The 14,664-nt window shown below is 59.6% G+C and overlaps 1 protein-coding gene across 2 annotated transcripts; it reads right to left on the bottom strand.

Moving 5' to 3' along the window:
- Positions 1-132: 132 nt before the first annotated feature.
- On the bottom strand, positions 133-6,329 carry FSTL3 (follistatin like 3). 2 transcript variants are annotated; one of them, XM_030845607.3, is made up of 5 exons: positions 6,169-6,323; positions 4,628-4,813; positions 2,246-2,461; positions 1,434-1,661; positions 133-1,343 (listed from the first exon to the last, which is right to left on the bottom strand). In XM_030845607.3, the coding sequence occupies exons 1-5, from the start codon at positions 6,269-6,271 to the stop codon at positions 1,288-1,290; spliced, it is 789 nt and encodes a 262-aa protein (XP_030701467.1). In that variant the 5' UTR covers positions 6,272-6,323; the 3' UTR covers positions 133-1,287. The 2 variants fall into 2 exon arrangements, with proteins under 2 accessions (XP_030701467.1, XP_069901222.1); XM_070045121.1 differs by having other exon boundaries at positions 133-1,661; positions 6,169-6,329.
- Positions 6,330-14,664: the final 8,335 nt, after the last annotated feature.

Consider the following 14,664-nt stretch of genomic DNA (forward strand, 5'->3'; position numbering starts at 1 on the left):
TATGCACCAGCATCACAGCACCCCAGGACCCAGGCTGGTAACCCCCTACCAAAGTGGGCGGCGCAGAGGCTCAGAGAGGTGACGGGCAAACCGAGGCCTGGACATCCAAAGTGGCTTTTTCAGTGTTTATTTCTTTGGCAGGCGAGGCAGGACCCCAGGGCGGGGGAGGTTGCCTTGTCGGGGGCTCGGGCGAACCCACTGCTCAAGGGCACTTTTCCAGGTGTCACAGGTAAGGCACTTCCTGGAGGCTGGGAAGGACACGGACGAGCCCCACTGCCCTGTGCTCCTCGCTCCAAACTCGGGGAGCTGGGCTCCTGCCCCGCTGGGCCCCCACCCTGGTCTGAACCTCCAGTCTACACACAGGCACAGGGAGGTGACAAAGAGCAACAGCCCAGGAAGATGGAGGGAACCCGGCTGGCAGGCAGGGGGGGCTCAGCTGGGAACAGGGCTTAGAGGCGTGGCCAGGGCAGGATGCGGGGGAAAGAGGGTCCCGGGTCTGGACCTCACTTTTGCACGGGGCAGCAGGCAGTGGGGTGCCCCTCAGACACACGGCTCCAGGATGCCAGGTGTGCAGTGGGTCTTGGTGTCTATTCTCCGTCCTGGGCCAGTGGGTGAGCAGGGACCCCACCGGGTCCCACCCTAAGTGGGCCGGGTCCCACCAGACATGGTGCCCTGTTCTGGGCAGATACAGCCTCTCCATGCCCAAGTCCTGTGTCCAGAGGCCCAGATGGCACCCTGTCCCTGGGGACAAGCTGGGCTTTTCTCAGGGGCCTTCACAGAACACACTGGGAGCTGGAGGGAGAGGGAAGGTAAGCCCCTTGGTTACCCTGGGGCTGGTGGGGGACAGTGGTTGCTTCCTTGGCCTGTCTGGGGTCTGGGCATGTTCTGAGGCTCATCTCTACACACCCAGGCCGTGGACCCCCTCTCACCCCATGGTCCCTGTTCTATCAATAGAGGCCAGGGTGCCTCTTCATTAGTTGCTGGCAGGAAGTCCCCAGCCCTCTCGGTGGCAGCGACAATGAATAGAGTTATCCCCGAGGAAGGAGAAGAGTGGGGTCCTCCTGGGCAGTAGGGTACCTAGGTCTGGGGTGGCACCCCACCCACCAGCCCTGCTCCCAGGCCTCCTTCCCCCAGTCCTTCCAAGGTATCGTCGGGGGGCAACAGGGCTCCCAAAATGGTCCCGGTCCAGGCTCTGAGGAGTGTCCGTGGGACATAAATTAGACTCTGCTGTGGCAATAAATAAAACGGGGCTGCCTTGAACGCCAGGCCCAGGCCGGTCCCTCAGGCTCACACAAAGTTCTCCTCGTCCTCCTCCGACTCAGCATCTAGCGGCTCGGGGGTGCCTGCAGAGTGGGAGGGACCAAAAGAGAAATGCGGGCGCGGAGAGGGGCTGGGGGCTAGACCCCGCCGCTGCTCCCCGCCCCTCGCCGCACCTGCACAACTGCCCGGGTGGCGCACGCCGATGGAGCGGCCCAGGAAGCAGGTGGCCTGGCGGAGGTGGCACGAGGACATGTAGGTGACGTTGTTGTTGCCACAGAGCTCCTGGCCGGGGCTGGAGGGCGCGGGGCAGGGCGCCGCGCGGCACACCACGCAGTGCGCGCTGCCGGTCTGGTCCACCACGCATGACTGCGGCCGCAGGCACACAACGTGCGCGCACGATTCTGCCGGTGGGGCGTCGGGGAGGGTCAGGGGCGCTCCTCCTAACCTGGGCCACAGGCCCCGCCCCCGCCGCGAACCCGCCCTCAGGGTCCCACCCTCAGACGCGGCCCCCTTGTTGCACCAGAAGCCACACCCCTTCCACGAACCGCGCCCACACTCCAGATCCACCCTCAATCCCTCCCCCCTTTGATTGCACCAGTAAGCTTCTCTGACACACACTCGTATCTCTCACCCCATATGAGCCCCAGAACCCCCTTTCCAAACCTGCACCCAACTCTTTCTCATTCATGACCCCACAAAAGACCTAATCCAGTGACACTCTCGCGGGACAATAGACTCCCTCCGCTAGGCCCCGCCCACGAGCTCCCATCTAAGCCCCGCCTAGCACAAGGCCTGGGAGCAGGGCTGGTGGGTGGGGTGCCACCCCGCCTAGCCCGCCCAAATCCGTAAGACATAATAGGACACCCTGGATTTCAGACCCCGCCCCTTCCTGCCAAGACCCCGCCCCCACGCGTTGCGGCAGCGGCCTTACAGGATGCTCAGGCCCGGTGGCCCCGCCCCTCCCCCAGGCCCCGCCCCTACGTACTGCGGCAGCGGCCCCGGTACATGACGCGCAGGTCTGGGTGGCCGCGGCAGCGCGCGGCGCGCAATTCGCACTCGTCGCGGTAGGTGGCGCCGTCCGAGCCGCAGACCTGAAGGCGCGCTGGGAGCCCCGAGCAGTCAGGCGCGCACTCGCAGCGCGGACGGCCCCCCAGCATGCGGCAGGCCTTGCCTGGGCCGCACGCCACGCCCTCGCACGAATCTGTGGACAGAGGACACACACGTGTGGGCTGGGGCGCGTGGCCGAGGCCGGAGGTCCTCAGAGCCTCCCGCGCCCTCGCCCCCTCCCTGTTCCGAGGGATAGAGGCCGGGCCGGAGTCGGGGCCCACAGGGGAGGAGACTGATTTGGGGGTCTGGGGGCGGGACCGTTAGGGACGAGATTCAGCCACGGCCCGGGTGGACACGGACTCGACGCTGCTCCTGGGGCGGGCTTCTGTCGGGGGGCGGGGCTCAGTGTGGGCGGGAGGGGGGTCTCTGCCCGGAATCTGGGGGTCCGGGAGGAACGGGCTTCCGCCCCCGGTCCAGCTCTCGCTCCGCAGCTGGGCCACCCGCTCGGGCTGACGTCTGTTCCCTGATTTACGCGCGTTTCTGGGAAGGCCGGCGGGGGATCGGCTGCGTCAGCCCGCGGGGGGAGCGGGGGGCTCCACCCCGTCCAGGCGCGGGTATGGGGAGGACGGGCAGCGTCTGTTCCCCGTGCCTGCCAGGACCTCCCCGGAGGAGGTGTCAGGGAGGGCGGGGCGTCGGCCTGGTCTGAGCCTCATTTCCTGAGGAGGGGGCCTCCCACAGCCCGAGCCCTCCGAACCAGGGGTTACCGCCCCCCGCAGCCCCATTTCTCAGGTAGGGAGACAAGTCTCTCTCTGAGATCCCCGCCCCCACTCGGGCCCGGCTAACGGCTGCTTCTGGCCTCCCAGGCCCAGTGCAGCCTCCCATCTACCCCCACAAGGTGGTGCCGTTTTGTCGTCATTTTACAAAAGGGGGAAACGGTCACAGCTGTGAGTTGGAGACAGCCAGGGCACTTCGGCGTGAGAACTCCAGGCCGGACCCGATGGACCCCCCAGCTCTGTGGCTTGTGGGTCTGGAGGGCCGTCTCTGAGCTCGAGTTGATGTTTCAGCTTCAGTTTCCCTGTGTGTAAAGTGGGGCTGATGGGGAAACCCACCTTACAGGGTGAGCAGAAAATGATGGATGCTCCTAAGAGACTAGCTGGCGTGCCCCACGTCCCTGTGCCAGGGCATGTGGGCTGCACCTGGGCGCCTCCCATGCTGCCCGCCCACACGCACATCTGGAAACGCTCTCCCGGGTGGCTTCACGCAAGCAAGAACAGAAGTGGCAGGGCTGAGTTCCTGTCCCCAAGGCCAGACAAGGTTGGGGGGCGGGGGGGAGGGGGTCCTGGACCGTCTCATGCCCAGGCCAGGCACTTTTTGAAGTCTGTCCTCCCAGAAGCCAGAGGGGCTTCTGGAGGGAGCCAGGGCACATGGCAGTTGAGTCTGGGACCACCCAGCCAGGCTGATCTGGGATTAATCACACCCCAGCGGCCAGTCAGGCTCCTCAGTTTGGCCTGCAGGTCTGCAGCCCTCAGCTCCAGCCTCCTCCCTGTGCCCCTGTCCTGACTCCACCCACCAGGGTCTGATCCCAGGCCATGGTCTCTGCTGATGCTCTCCCCCATGCTTTCTCCAGCTGGCGAACTCCTAATCATCCGCCAGCACCATGGCTCTAGAGCCCACCTCCTTCAAGTCATGCCCCCCTGCACCCTCTGGGTCCTTGCAGGTTCAGCCTTGCACAGGGGGCTGGGAAAGTCCCCAACCCCTTCTCCAGGGCAGAGACGATGTCTTGACTTAGTCATTTACTCATCCTGCCTTCAGAGAGCCCCTAGTCTGATGGGGGAGGCAGCATTTCGCAGAGCATGGTGCAGAGGCACACGCTTGTTTAACATGCAGCTGTTTAACCACAGCTAAGCCCAACCCCAGACCCTGGACTCTGCGGGGTCAAGGGCAGATAAGTGTCTGGGAACACTGAGTGTGGGGTCATGAACCCTAATGGCCAGTCGGGGAAAATCCACCTTCCTAGGAGCTAGGTGTGAGCACATCCACCAGGTGCAGGGCAAGTGGGAAAGGCCACCCTGGCAGAGGGCTCCTCGTGAGCAAGGGCCTAGAGGCTGGAATCCAAACTGGGGACTCCTTGGAGCTTCCTGAACCCTCACCTGCAGGTGGCTAAGCTGGGAGCCTGAAGGCCCGCAACCCCTCTCTGAGCCTGGGATCCCCGTGCCGGCAGCCTCAAGCTTCCGCCTGCCCCCAAGACGGGGGGCTCACTCTCGGCTGTCCCGCCTCTGACCCTGTGACCCTGGCCTGCGGCCGACACCCAGGGTCTCACCTTTGCAGGGGAGGCAGTGGACGAGGCCCAGGAAGCCCAGGAGGCTGATCTTGTTCCCCGGGTGCGTGAAGTTGGACCAGGCGGTGTCGATGTTACCAGACGCACAGCACTCAGCCTGGCTCACGTCCGTCCTCAGCACCAGGCTGCAGGTGGCCTCTCGGCCCTGCTGGAGCCAGCAGACACCACCTGCGGACGAGCGGGCCAGTCCCCACGTGGCCAGAGGCGCCCTCCGGTGCCCCCCCCCCCACACCCAGGCCTTGGCCTTCCAGCCAGCTGCCGGCCCATGGCGATGCATACAGTTGGTGCTCAGTAATTATGGAGGGGATAATCTGCCCCTGACCTGGGAAGGAGGGGCAGAGAACCGCACAGGTGTCCCCACCCTGGCTGCAGATTCTTTGGGGACCCTTCCTCTCTGGGCTCCAGCCCCAACACTGCTCCAGCACCCACCCCACCCCCTCCTGGGAACCTCCCCCCCCCCACCCCGGTCCAGGCCCCCAGCCCGGGCCTGGCATCCTGCCCGAGCAGGCAAACGCCCGGAGCTGGACGTGTCAGGGTCAGCGGGCCCTGGAGCCGCCTCTCCCGCCTCTGCCCTCTGTCTAGACAGCGCCCGAGGGCACGCGGAGCCCCCTCGCCCAGCAGCCCCCCCTCGCCTGGCCCGCCTCTTACTCACTCCAACTCGGGAACATTCCCCTCGCATGAGCTCACTGTCTCCCCGGGGATGCGGCCTTCGGGGAGGGGGCTTGGCTCTCCCCTCACTGCGGGGCTGGGGTGGGGCTGCAGGGTGGGGTGGGGGGCAGATGGCCCTCGGTTTCTGCACCGTTAAGTGGGGGCGGGGGTGGCCACGGCCCCCATTCCATGGAGCTCCCAGGCTCTGTGCTGAGCGCCTCCCAGGGACCAGCTCTGGGCAGCCCAGCACATTGGCACCCCATATAAAAGGGGAAACTGAGGCCAGGAGTGGGGATGTGACTTCCCCGGCACCTCCGCAAGTGGCAGGTGTGAGATTCCAATGACCTGTCTGCCTGAACCAGACCCAGGGAAAATCTGAGACCCCAGCTGGAGGTCCTGAGTCCAGCCACCCAGCCCTGCCTTTCTGGAGCATTGGGACCCGGATGGTCGAGGTTCAAATCCCCGCTTTGCCACTTACAAGCTGTGTGACCCTGTGCCTCAGTTTCCCCACCTGGAAACCGGGCAGAAGAGTGCCCACACTACTGGGCTGTTGCGTGGATTCCAGGACGGAAGAGGCAGACACTAGGCGCCCAATAATTGTCAGCAGCTCTTGTGACTAGATTCTTGATAAATAAATTGTGAAGGAGTCACATCTGCTCTCCTGACCTCCTGGTGACCCTCCTTTGGGCCTTTTGGGGCTAGGGGAGGGGAGCCTCAAGCCCTCCCAGATTCAACCTGCAGCGGCCACGGGTCACCACGGGTCACCGCTCTCTGCCACCGCCGCCGCGCCCCCCGACCTCGCCCCCAGGCCCGCATTCCGGGCAGGCCCACGTGGGTGGCCCGCCCCGCCCGCCCCTTCCGGCCGCCCCACTCACCGGGCGCGGGGTCCCCAGAGCCCACGGAGCCAACGAAGCCCACGGCCCACGCCAGGGCCCCCCAGGGCAGCGGCCACAGTGGCCCCGGCGCCCCGGGACGCATGGCGGACGCAGACACGGCGGCGGCCCCCGCGTCGGACGCGCGGGCGGCGGGCGGGCGGGCGGGCGGGCTGCAGGGAGGGCGGCGGCGGCACCACTTCCAGCGCGCGGCCGGCGCGCCCTATAAAGGTCCCGCGGGCTGCGGGCGGGGCGGGGCGGGGCGGGCCGGCCGGGGCGGGGCGCGGGGACGGCGGGGCGCGGGGCAGTGTCGCGCGCGATGTGGGCGGCAGCTGGTCGGGGGCGGGGGCACGACCCGGGAGCCGGGCTCGTGGCTGTGAGTTCGAGGTGTCGCCGTGCGTTTGGGGGACTGGCCGGTGAACCAAGGGGAGCGCGTCTGCGGATCCGTGCGCGTCGTGTTCTGCATGTGGTCGCTGGGGTGGCCCCAGTGTGCTCTGGACTCCTGGCCTGTCCTCCCCGTCCCTACACGCCCCAGGGACCTCAGCCCCAGCCAGTTCCCTAATCACACACCCCCGGCCATCCGCCTGGCCACTTGGCCCCTGGAGCCGGTGGGCACGGCTGGGTGTGAGCGCGTGGAGGGACGGGGAGGCTGGTGGGGTGGGAAACAGAGGCAGAGAGGTGTGGCAGAGAGACCCCAGAGACACGATGGTCCTGACAACATCGCTGACAGCAATAATCATACCACAAGAGTTACACTGTGGTAAAGTGCCCACTGTGCCTGGCCTTTGCCCCTCACAGCTGAGGTTGCACCAAACACCCCAGGCCTTTGCAAACCGTGCCCCCAGGCCACATCAACAACCTGCTGACTTCTCTCCTCCAAGGGTCAGTGCTCCCTGTCCTGGGACACCCTGGAATCCTGGGTTTTCCACAACTTATGATGGCCACATCAGCGTGGGCCTGGGAAGCACTGAGTCCGCTGGGGCCTCAGTGCAGCAGGATGCTTTTCCTTTTTTTTTTTTTTTTTTTTTGCGGTACGCGGGCCTCTCACTGTTGTGGCCTCTCCCGTTGCGGAGCACAGGCTCCGGACGCGCAGGCTCAGCGGCCATGGCTCACGGGCCCAGCCGCTCTGCGGCATGTGGGATCTTCCCGGACCGGGGCACGAACCCGTGTCCCCTGCATCAGCAGGCGGACTCTCAACCACTGTGCCACGAGGGAAGCCCCTGCTTTTCCTATTTTGGAGCTGATCTCTTCAATCTTGGGGGCCTCCCAAATTGTTAGGGCACCCCAACAGGCTCATGGGTCCTGTGCAGCCCCTCTGTGTTTGTGCTTCTGGGAAATAATTAGTGTCAATCTTCTGGTAGCAGGGACCTTTGGGGGATGCTGGAGCCTCAGGTTGACCAAGGCAGACCCAGTCCCGTCCTCGCTGAGCTCATGGTTTGTCAGAGTCATAGACAAGAAAATACATAGAAAAACAAACTAATGTATAACTTTTAAGAGTGCAAAATGCTTTTAGGAAAAAAAAAAAATGATTGAGGGCAATTGGTCATCTCCCAGGGCCACCTATGCCTCATCGCCCCCCATCCCTGCATCTGCCCCCACCCCGGGTGTAGAAACAGGATCCCTGAAGGCACAGCCCTTCCTCTGCATGCACGAGATCTGCTGCTGGCCGACACCATGCCCAGACCACTTACTCCACCTTAGCTGCCCAGCCTGACCCGTGTCCCCAGGGCAGTGCCAAGGGCCGCATTACTTCCTAGCAGCACTGAGGGAGGGCACCCAGCTGTCTCTACCTGGCCTTGGCCTCTGACAGTCCAAGGAGATTCTCCCCTGTTGGGAAATGGGGCAGGAATGAGACCCTGTGTTCTCAGCAAGGGTGTGCAGGGGCTGGACAGGGTGACCTTGGCCGAGACCTGACCCTACCATGGCTCAGCCACCCCGTCCTGAGCTGTGCAAATAAAAGGGCCATTGTCGGCCTGGCGTGGGTTCGAAACTGAGGCCAGCGGCCAGTGGCCTTCTGCTCCCCAGCCTGGCGTGTCTCCCCAGCCCAGAGGCTCTGCACTGGGTGACCTCAAAAAAGTCATGGCCCTCTTTGGGGAGCCCTCTTCTGAGTATCTCCCATTTGTGCCCTCCTCACCACCCCGACCCAGCCTGCAGCCTGCTTCCTACCCCAGGCGCCTGCCATAACGTTCCTCCCTAGCCCATACCCATCATGACTCCCCAAAGTCCCTGCTCACCACCCCAGGGAAACCGACAGTGACAGTCCAACATAAACAGAGCTGTGATGGAGGATGCTGGACCTGACCCAGCCTGGGGAGATCAAGGCAGACTTCTCAGAAGAGGAGGACATTTACATTGTTAGATTGAACAGTGGGGGAGGGAAGGAGGGATGGGAAAAGAAGTCATGGGATGTGTGTGCTACAAGTAAGAGAAAGCCCGAATACAGCCCCCTGAGACATGTGGGTCCCTGGACCCTGTGAATATGTCACCTCCCACGGCAAAAGGACTTTGCAGATAGGATTAAGTTGAGGCCCTTGGGATGGGAGATGATCCTGGGCTATCCAGGTGGGCCCAGTGTCATCACAGGATCCTTGAAAGTGGAGCGCTTCCCCACTGTGTTTGGAGAGATGCAACATGAGAAGGACTTGATCTGCTGTTTTTGGCTTTAAAGAGGGAGGAGGGGGCCTCCGGCCAAGGAATGTGGGCAGCCTCTAGAAGCTGGAAAAGGCAAGGAACAGATTCTCCCCTGGAGTCTCCAGAAAGGAATGCAGCTCTGTCAGTACCTTGATTTTAGCTCAGAGAAACCCACGTTGGACTTCTGACCTCCAGAACTAGAAGAGAAAAATTTGTGTTGTTTTAAGGCCCCAAGTTTGTGTCGATTTGTGACAGCAGCTAATACAAAGGGGTTCAGTGTCGCAGTGATATGGTCCCTGCCTGGCTGGAGACAAACGAGAGAGTGAGCCCTGGTGGAAAACGGTCGCAGGACAGAGACCCTAGGAGCAGGAAGGTTTCCAAGGAGGTGACTGAGGCCTGGAGGGAGAAGGAGGCATCTGGTGGAAGCCCAGTCCAGTTTGTGCCACCCTGGCCAAGCCACATGTGACATCTCCATGCCTCCATTCTCTCATCTGTAAAATGGGCACAGATCCTAGTACTGCAGATTTCAGCCAGGACACCAGGGACAATGCCTGGTGCAAGGTAGGGGCATGACAAGGTGCAGAGATCCTTATTAATTAAGAATGGGTAAGTATTTTGCCGTTCCCCACAATGCTGTAAGGCAGGCATCCATTTTACAGAAGGGGGAAACTGAGGCTGGAGGAAGGAAAGTGACTTTCGGGTGGATGCGTTACAAAGCCCCACAAGGTCGGGAATGGAGCCAATACCAGGTAAGCAAGGTTCCAGGACCCATGTGCTGAGCCCCGAGCAATCAGGGTGAGCCCCCAGGTTGTGGCTGGCATCCCTGCTCCGGTTCCAGCACCAGATTTTCCTTTGGGAGATCATCTCCTGCAATCCCAGCTCAAATGTCCCCAAGAGTGGGCACCAACCAAGGCCCAACCACTTAGAATCATCGGACATTCAGCAAACCAGGAAGAGGCAGCTCTGAGACTTTTGCTGGGAAAGGGACACCCACTTCTTGCCTGAGCTAGAGGGGTGTGAGCCTGGAGCTGCAGGTGGCTCCTGCCAATGGCCAGGGAGAGGCCGGCGCAGTGGGACACTGAGCCAAGAGAGGCAGCAGCAATGCCCTGTGCTGTTCTTGGAGGTCCTGGATCCAGCTGTGCCTGAACTCCGCCTCCCCAATTAGATAAAGCTGGTTTAAGAGGCGTTTCTATCACTTGCTGTGGACAAAACCAGCTTACAATAAGCCCGTTTACATTTTATTCAAGCGGAGCCTTTAGAATCCAGAGCAGCGGGTTCTGCAGGGGCTGTAGGAATCACACACACCCTGATGTGCCACTGCGTCCAGGACGCAGGTCATGCGTGGCCTGGTCCGGAACGCTCAGGGTCACCCGATCCCATATTACTCAAGCCAGAAGAATGCTTGTGATAGACTCCACATGAACTTAGCATCTGCAGCCCTTGGACTAGACGTGAAACGCTCCAGGCTGTGGGAAGCAAGGCCTTGCTTGTTCCCTAATGGGGCATATGATGATAACCAAGGCAGCACTGAAGACTCGGCCACGGTAGATAGCATGGGAGATCTCTGAACAGAGCTGGGCATTATAACGCCGCCATCGTACGTACGGTCCCTGCTCCAAACGCCACCCATGGCTCCCCATAGCCCCTGGATGGAGTCCAGGCTTGCCGGCCTGGGTTTGAAGCCCTTGCTTCTGAGCCTGCTCACTTCATGCCCCTTCCCGCAGCTACTTTACCACGTTACCCCCGAATGTCCCCACCCCATCCCCTTCCCTACAGCAGATAACGGGATTTTACGCAGGAATCTGGCGGCCACGTTTGCGGCAGAAGGTAGGGCCCGCCCTCAGCCCAGAGGTGAATTCTGATTGGTTGAACAGAGTTGACGGGCTGTCAGGCACAACCATGTGATACAGCACTGGCCAATGGCCTGTTGGGGGTGGGGTTTCAAGGAAAGTCACAAAAGCCCAGGCGGACTGTGTCTGGAGGTGACCCAGTATAGCTTGACGTATGAGTTTCCTGTTTGCTGCTTTAACAAAGTGCCGTAAATTTAGCTGCTGAAAATAGCACACATTTATTACTTCTGGAGATCAGGAGTCCGACAGGAGCTGAAATCAGACGTATTTGGGGGCCTTTATTCTGCGCATCACGGCGCTCAGTATTGTTGAGAGCGTGGCTAGTTTCGCAGACATTTGTTGCTGCATCCCGGTTGTGTTCTTGCTCCTGGCTCACAGTCGATCCTCCACCAGCATCTTGATTGAGGGATTGCATGGTGGTCTCTGTCCCTGCCAGGCTGAGAGGTGGAGGGGCCCCACCCCCTTTTGCGGGGGTGGGTGTGGGTGTGGGGCAGCCTTGGTAAAGCCCTGAAAGCTGATTACCCAATTTGGTAAACGTGCTACTGTTTCAGGTAAGAGAGAGGCCTGCTTTTGGAAGTACGCCTGGTCGTGTTTGGGATAAAGGGGCGTGGGGGCAGTAACGTTGCCTGAAATTCCACACAGACACAGAGAGAGAGCAAAAAATGTCAACCACTGGGGCGTCTGGGTCAAGGACGCCCGGGTCAATAATACCCTTTGTATTATTCTTGAAACTTTTCTGCAAGTTAGAAATTGTTTAAAGTAACAACTTTTGAGCAGCGCTCAAGGGACATTCATCAGGAGAGAGAGAATGGAGGCATCCATCTTCCCCACTGGCTTCCCCGTCCCTGTTCTGACGGCTTATTCCTGAAAGATTCTTTGAGCAGCTAGAAATGAAGGAAGTTTGATCTAACATGATGGTGACTACCCTCCTGGGGAATAGCTTGGGGAATATCGGAGGTTCTGGGGCTGCAGGGTCCTGGGTCCTGGTCTGGGTATGGGTGACTCAGGGGTCCACGTCAGGCCATTTGAACAGAACTCTGAGGAATTACTGTGTGTGTTTATATCTCCAAACCAACAAATAAAAAACAAAGTTAAAAAACAAACCCATTCCACAAACTAAAACATATGAATTAAAAAGTGGGGCTTCCCTGGTGGCGCAGTGGTTGAGAGTCCGCCTGCCGATGCAGGGGATGCGGGTTCATGCCCTGGTCCGGGAGGATCCCACATGCCGCGGAGCGGCTGGGCCCGTGAGCCATGGCCGCTGAGCCTGCGCGTCCGGAGCCTGTGCTCCGCAACGGGAGAGGCCACAGCAGTGAGAGGCCCGCGTACCGCAAAAAAAACCCCAAAAAGTGAAAAAAAGGAAAAAGCACAACTCAAAAAGTATCAACAGAAATCAAAATCAAACAAACAAAAAAGCAAATGGGGCTTCCCTGGTGGCGCAGTGGTTACGAATCTGCCTGCCAATGCAGGGAACACAGGTTCGCACCCTGGTCCGGGAAGATCCCACATGCCGCGGACCAACTAAGCCCGTGCGCTTGCACTCTAGAGCCTGCGAGCCACAACTACTGAAGCCCGCGCACCTAGAGCCTGTGCTCCGCAACAAGAGAAGCCACCGCAATGAGAGGCCTGCGCACCACAACAGAGTAGCCTCCGCTCGCCGCAACTAGAGAAAGCCCGCGTGCAGCAACGAAGACCGAATGCAGCCAAAAATAAATTAATTTTTAAAAAGCAAATGAAAAATAGAAATAAAAAACACAAACCAACAAATATAAAGAAAAAAGGACATAAGAAAATATTTAAATAAAAGAATAGAAAGCAAACCCCCAAATGCATGAGCAGATAGCAGTGTACTCATACCTGTTGAAATAATGCTCGGTGGAGCGGTGGCCTGCCTGCAAGGTGGGTAACAGCACTGCTTTCTCCAGCTCCAAAGCCTCCAAAGGTCCCTCCCAGAGGCTTGATTTGAACCCAAGTCAGTGACTTGGGCGGGGTGTGTGTGTGACATGGTTCTGTCCTGAGGGGTTACCTCATAATCCACTTTCAAAGACTTTTCAAGAAAATGCTGAGAACCCATCAGGAGGCACCTGTGTCTCGCTGCACCCCGCAATCAGAGAGCCCTGGGGTGGCCAGGGCACCCCTCACAAGTCTGTCCCATCAGTGGCAGCAGCAAGGTGGCCACCAGTCACAAATGGATGCCTGAGGCCCAAGAACCTCAGGAACACTGGATCACATGCAGACAGTGGCCCGATTTCTTGAATTCAAATGCCCCAGTCCCAGGGTGACCAGCAGGGCAAGTAGCCCAGACCCAGAGGTCCAATGGTGGAGTCTGCTATATGACCATGTTTGAGCCTCAGTCTCCTCATCTGTAAAATGGGAGTCTTCATTTTTCCCACATCATGGTGCTTGTGTGAGGATTAAACTTCAGGCCTGGCACATCCTGAGCTCTTAGTTTTATTATATACAAAACCCCATATTCTTGTTCCCACTGTATCCCCAGCACCCTGTGCAGGCCTGGCGCTGAGGTGCTTTTGAGCACCTACTATATGCAGGGTATTGGCTTCACATATTGGGAGACACCACTGATAACTCCTGGATCCAGGAGTGGCCGTGGCAGGGGGAGAGGGAAGAAGGCACTGGGCAGCCGGGTGCAGCAGGAGATGTGGGCTCCCCCAGGATAGGGTAGGGGCAGCCTCATGAGAAGCAGGTAAAGAGAAGGGAAGGTAGGAATGGCACTCCCAGCAGAGGGCATGACCAGGCAAATGCCCTGAGGTGGGATACAGATTGGCCTACCCATGGGGGCCAATGAGACTGGGCTGGGGAGGGGTGGGAGAGGGGCAGATAAACTCAGGACAGGCAGCAGGGCCCAGTGAGGAGGTGTTTTGGGTACCCACAGGTGCCCCAAGCCTAATCCAATCTCACAACCCTGAGAGGCAGTTTCTGCCGCCTGCCCAGAGAGGTTAAGCGAGTTGCCCAGGACCACAGAGCCAGTGTGACTTGGTGGGATTTGAACGCATGCCCGCTAACTCCAAGGCCTCTTGGGCAGTACCTCATAAACTTCTGCAGGATGGGGAATGCCCTGGCAGTCTAGTGGTTAGGACTATGTGCTCTCACTGCCGAGGGCCCAGGGTTCAATCCCTGGTTGGGGAGTTAAGACTCCACAAGCTGCGCGGCAAAACAAACAAACAAACAAACAAACAAGAAAACCCACACTAAAAAAACAAACTTCTTTAGGATGAATGAATGAATGTATGTCTTCGGTGCAAAAAAAGCCCAGGGCTAGGCATTAACGGCCTGAGGCAAAAGGCCCATCCTGGGGGGCGGGGCAGGGGTGGGTGGGTGTTGCCTGGTTTCCCAGCAACAGGGTTGGGGCGCTCTCTGGTGGTCAGAGCAGGAATGGCTTGGAATCACTGAGCCTTGAGGGGTACAAAATGGTGGCTGGCAGACAAGTCCCTGTTCCTAGTCTCTTGACATTCAAAATCGTTTATACACAGGCTCCAATTTGTAATTCCTTGACACTCGTGCTCCAATGCTCCCTTCAGCAGGAAGCGCAACTCCAACCAACTCCTATTCGTTCTTCAAAGCCCTGGCTCCAGTGTCCTCTCCCCTGGGAAGTCCTGTCTGTCTCCCCAGGCTGAACCAAGTCTACTCTAGGGACTCATCCTCCGGCTCAACCTCACGGGGCTGGAGGGTATCTGCAACCAGCTCTGTCTCCTCCAGACATGGAGTACTTCAGAAAACCGCTTTTATTGCCTGTTGAGTCTGTGATTGCCCCTGCTGTGTCCTTGCACCCAGCAAAGGGTCTGGCATACTACAGGAGCTCAATGAAAGTTTGTCGAGTGGATAAAGAAATAAGTGCATGATTGGCCTAGAACTAACCTCAGAAATGACCCTGGCCTGCTGATTAATTTTTTGGGGGGTTTAGGTTTTCTGCCCTCTTCTCACCCGAAGACATCATGGAAACAAGGCCATACCTGGCAGGCCTCAGACTCTCTTATCCCATGTGCCACACTGAGACATG

Source organism: Globicephala melas, chromosome 3 (assembly GCF_963455315.2).
Source record: "Globicephala melas chromosome 3, mGloMel1.2, whole genome shotgun sequence".
Classification (NCBI taxonomy): Eukaryota; Metazoa; Chordata; class Mammalia; order Artiodactyla; family Delphinidae; genus Globicephala; species Globicephala melas.

Bases quoted from the DNA above. Each gene is read 5' to 3' on its own strand.
- FSTL3 (XM_070045121.1), bottom strand. From the start codon at position 6,271: ATGCGTCCCGGGGCGCCGGGGCCACTGTGGCCGCTGCCCTGGGGGGCC. The intron at 4,814-6,168 runs GTGAGTGGGGCG...GCTCGTCCGCAG, and splicing joins CTCTGGGGACCCCGCGCCCG to GTGGTGTCTGCTGGCTCCAG. The intron at 2,462-4,627 runs GTGAGACCCTGG...CTCTGTCCACAG, and splicing joins CCACTGCCTCCCCTGCAAAG to ATTCGTGCGAGGGCGTGGCG.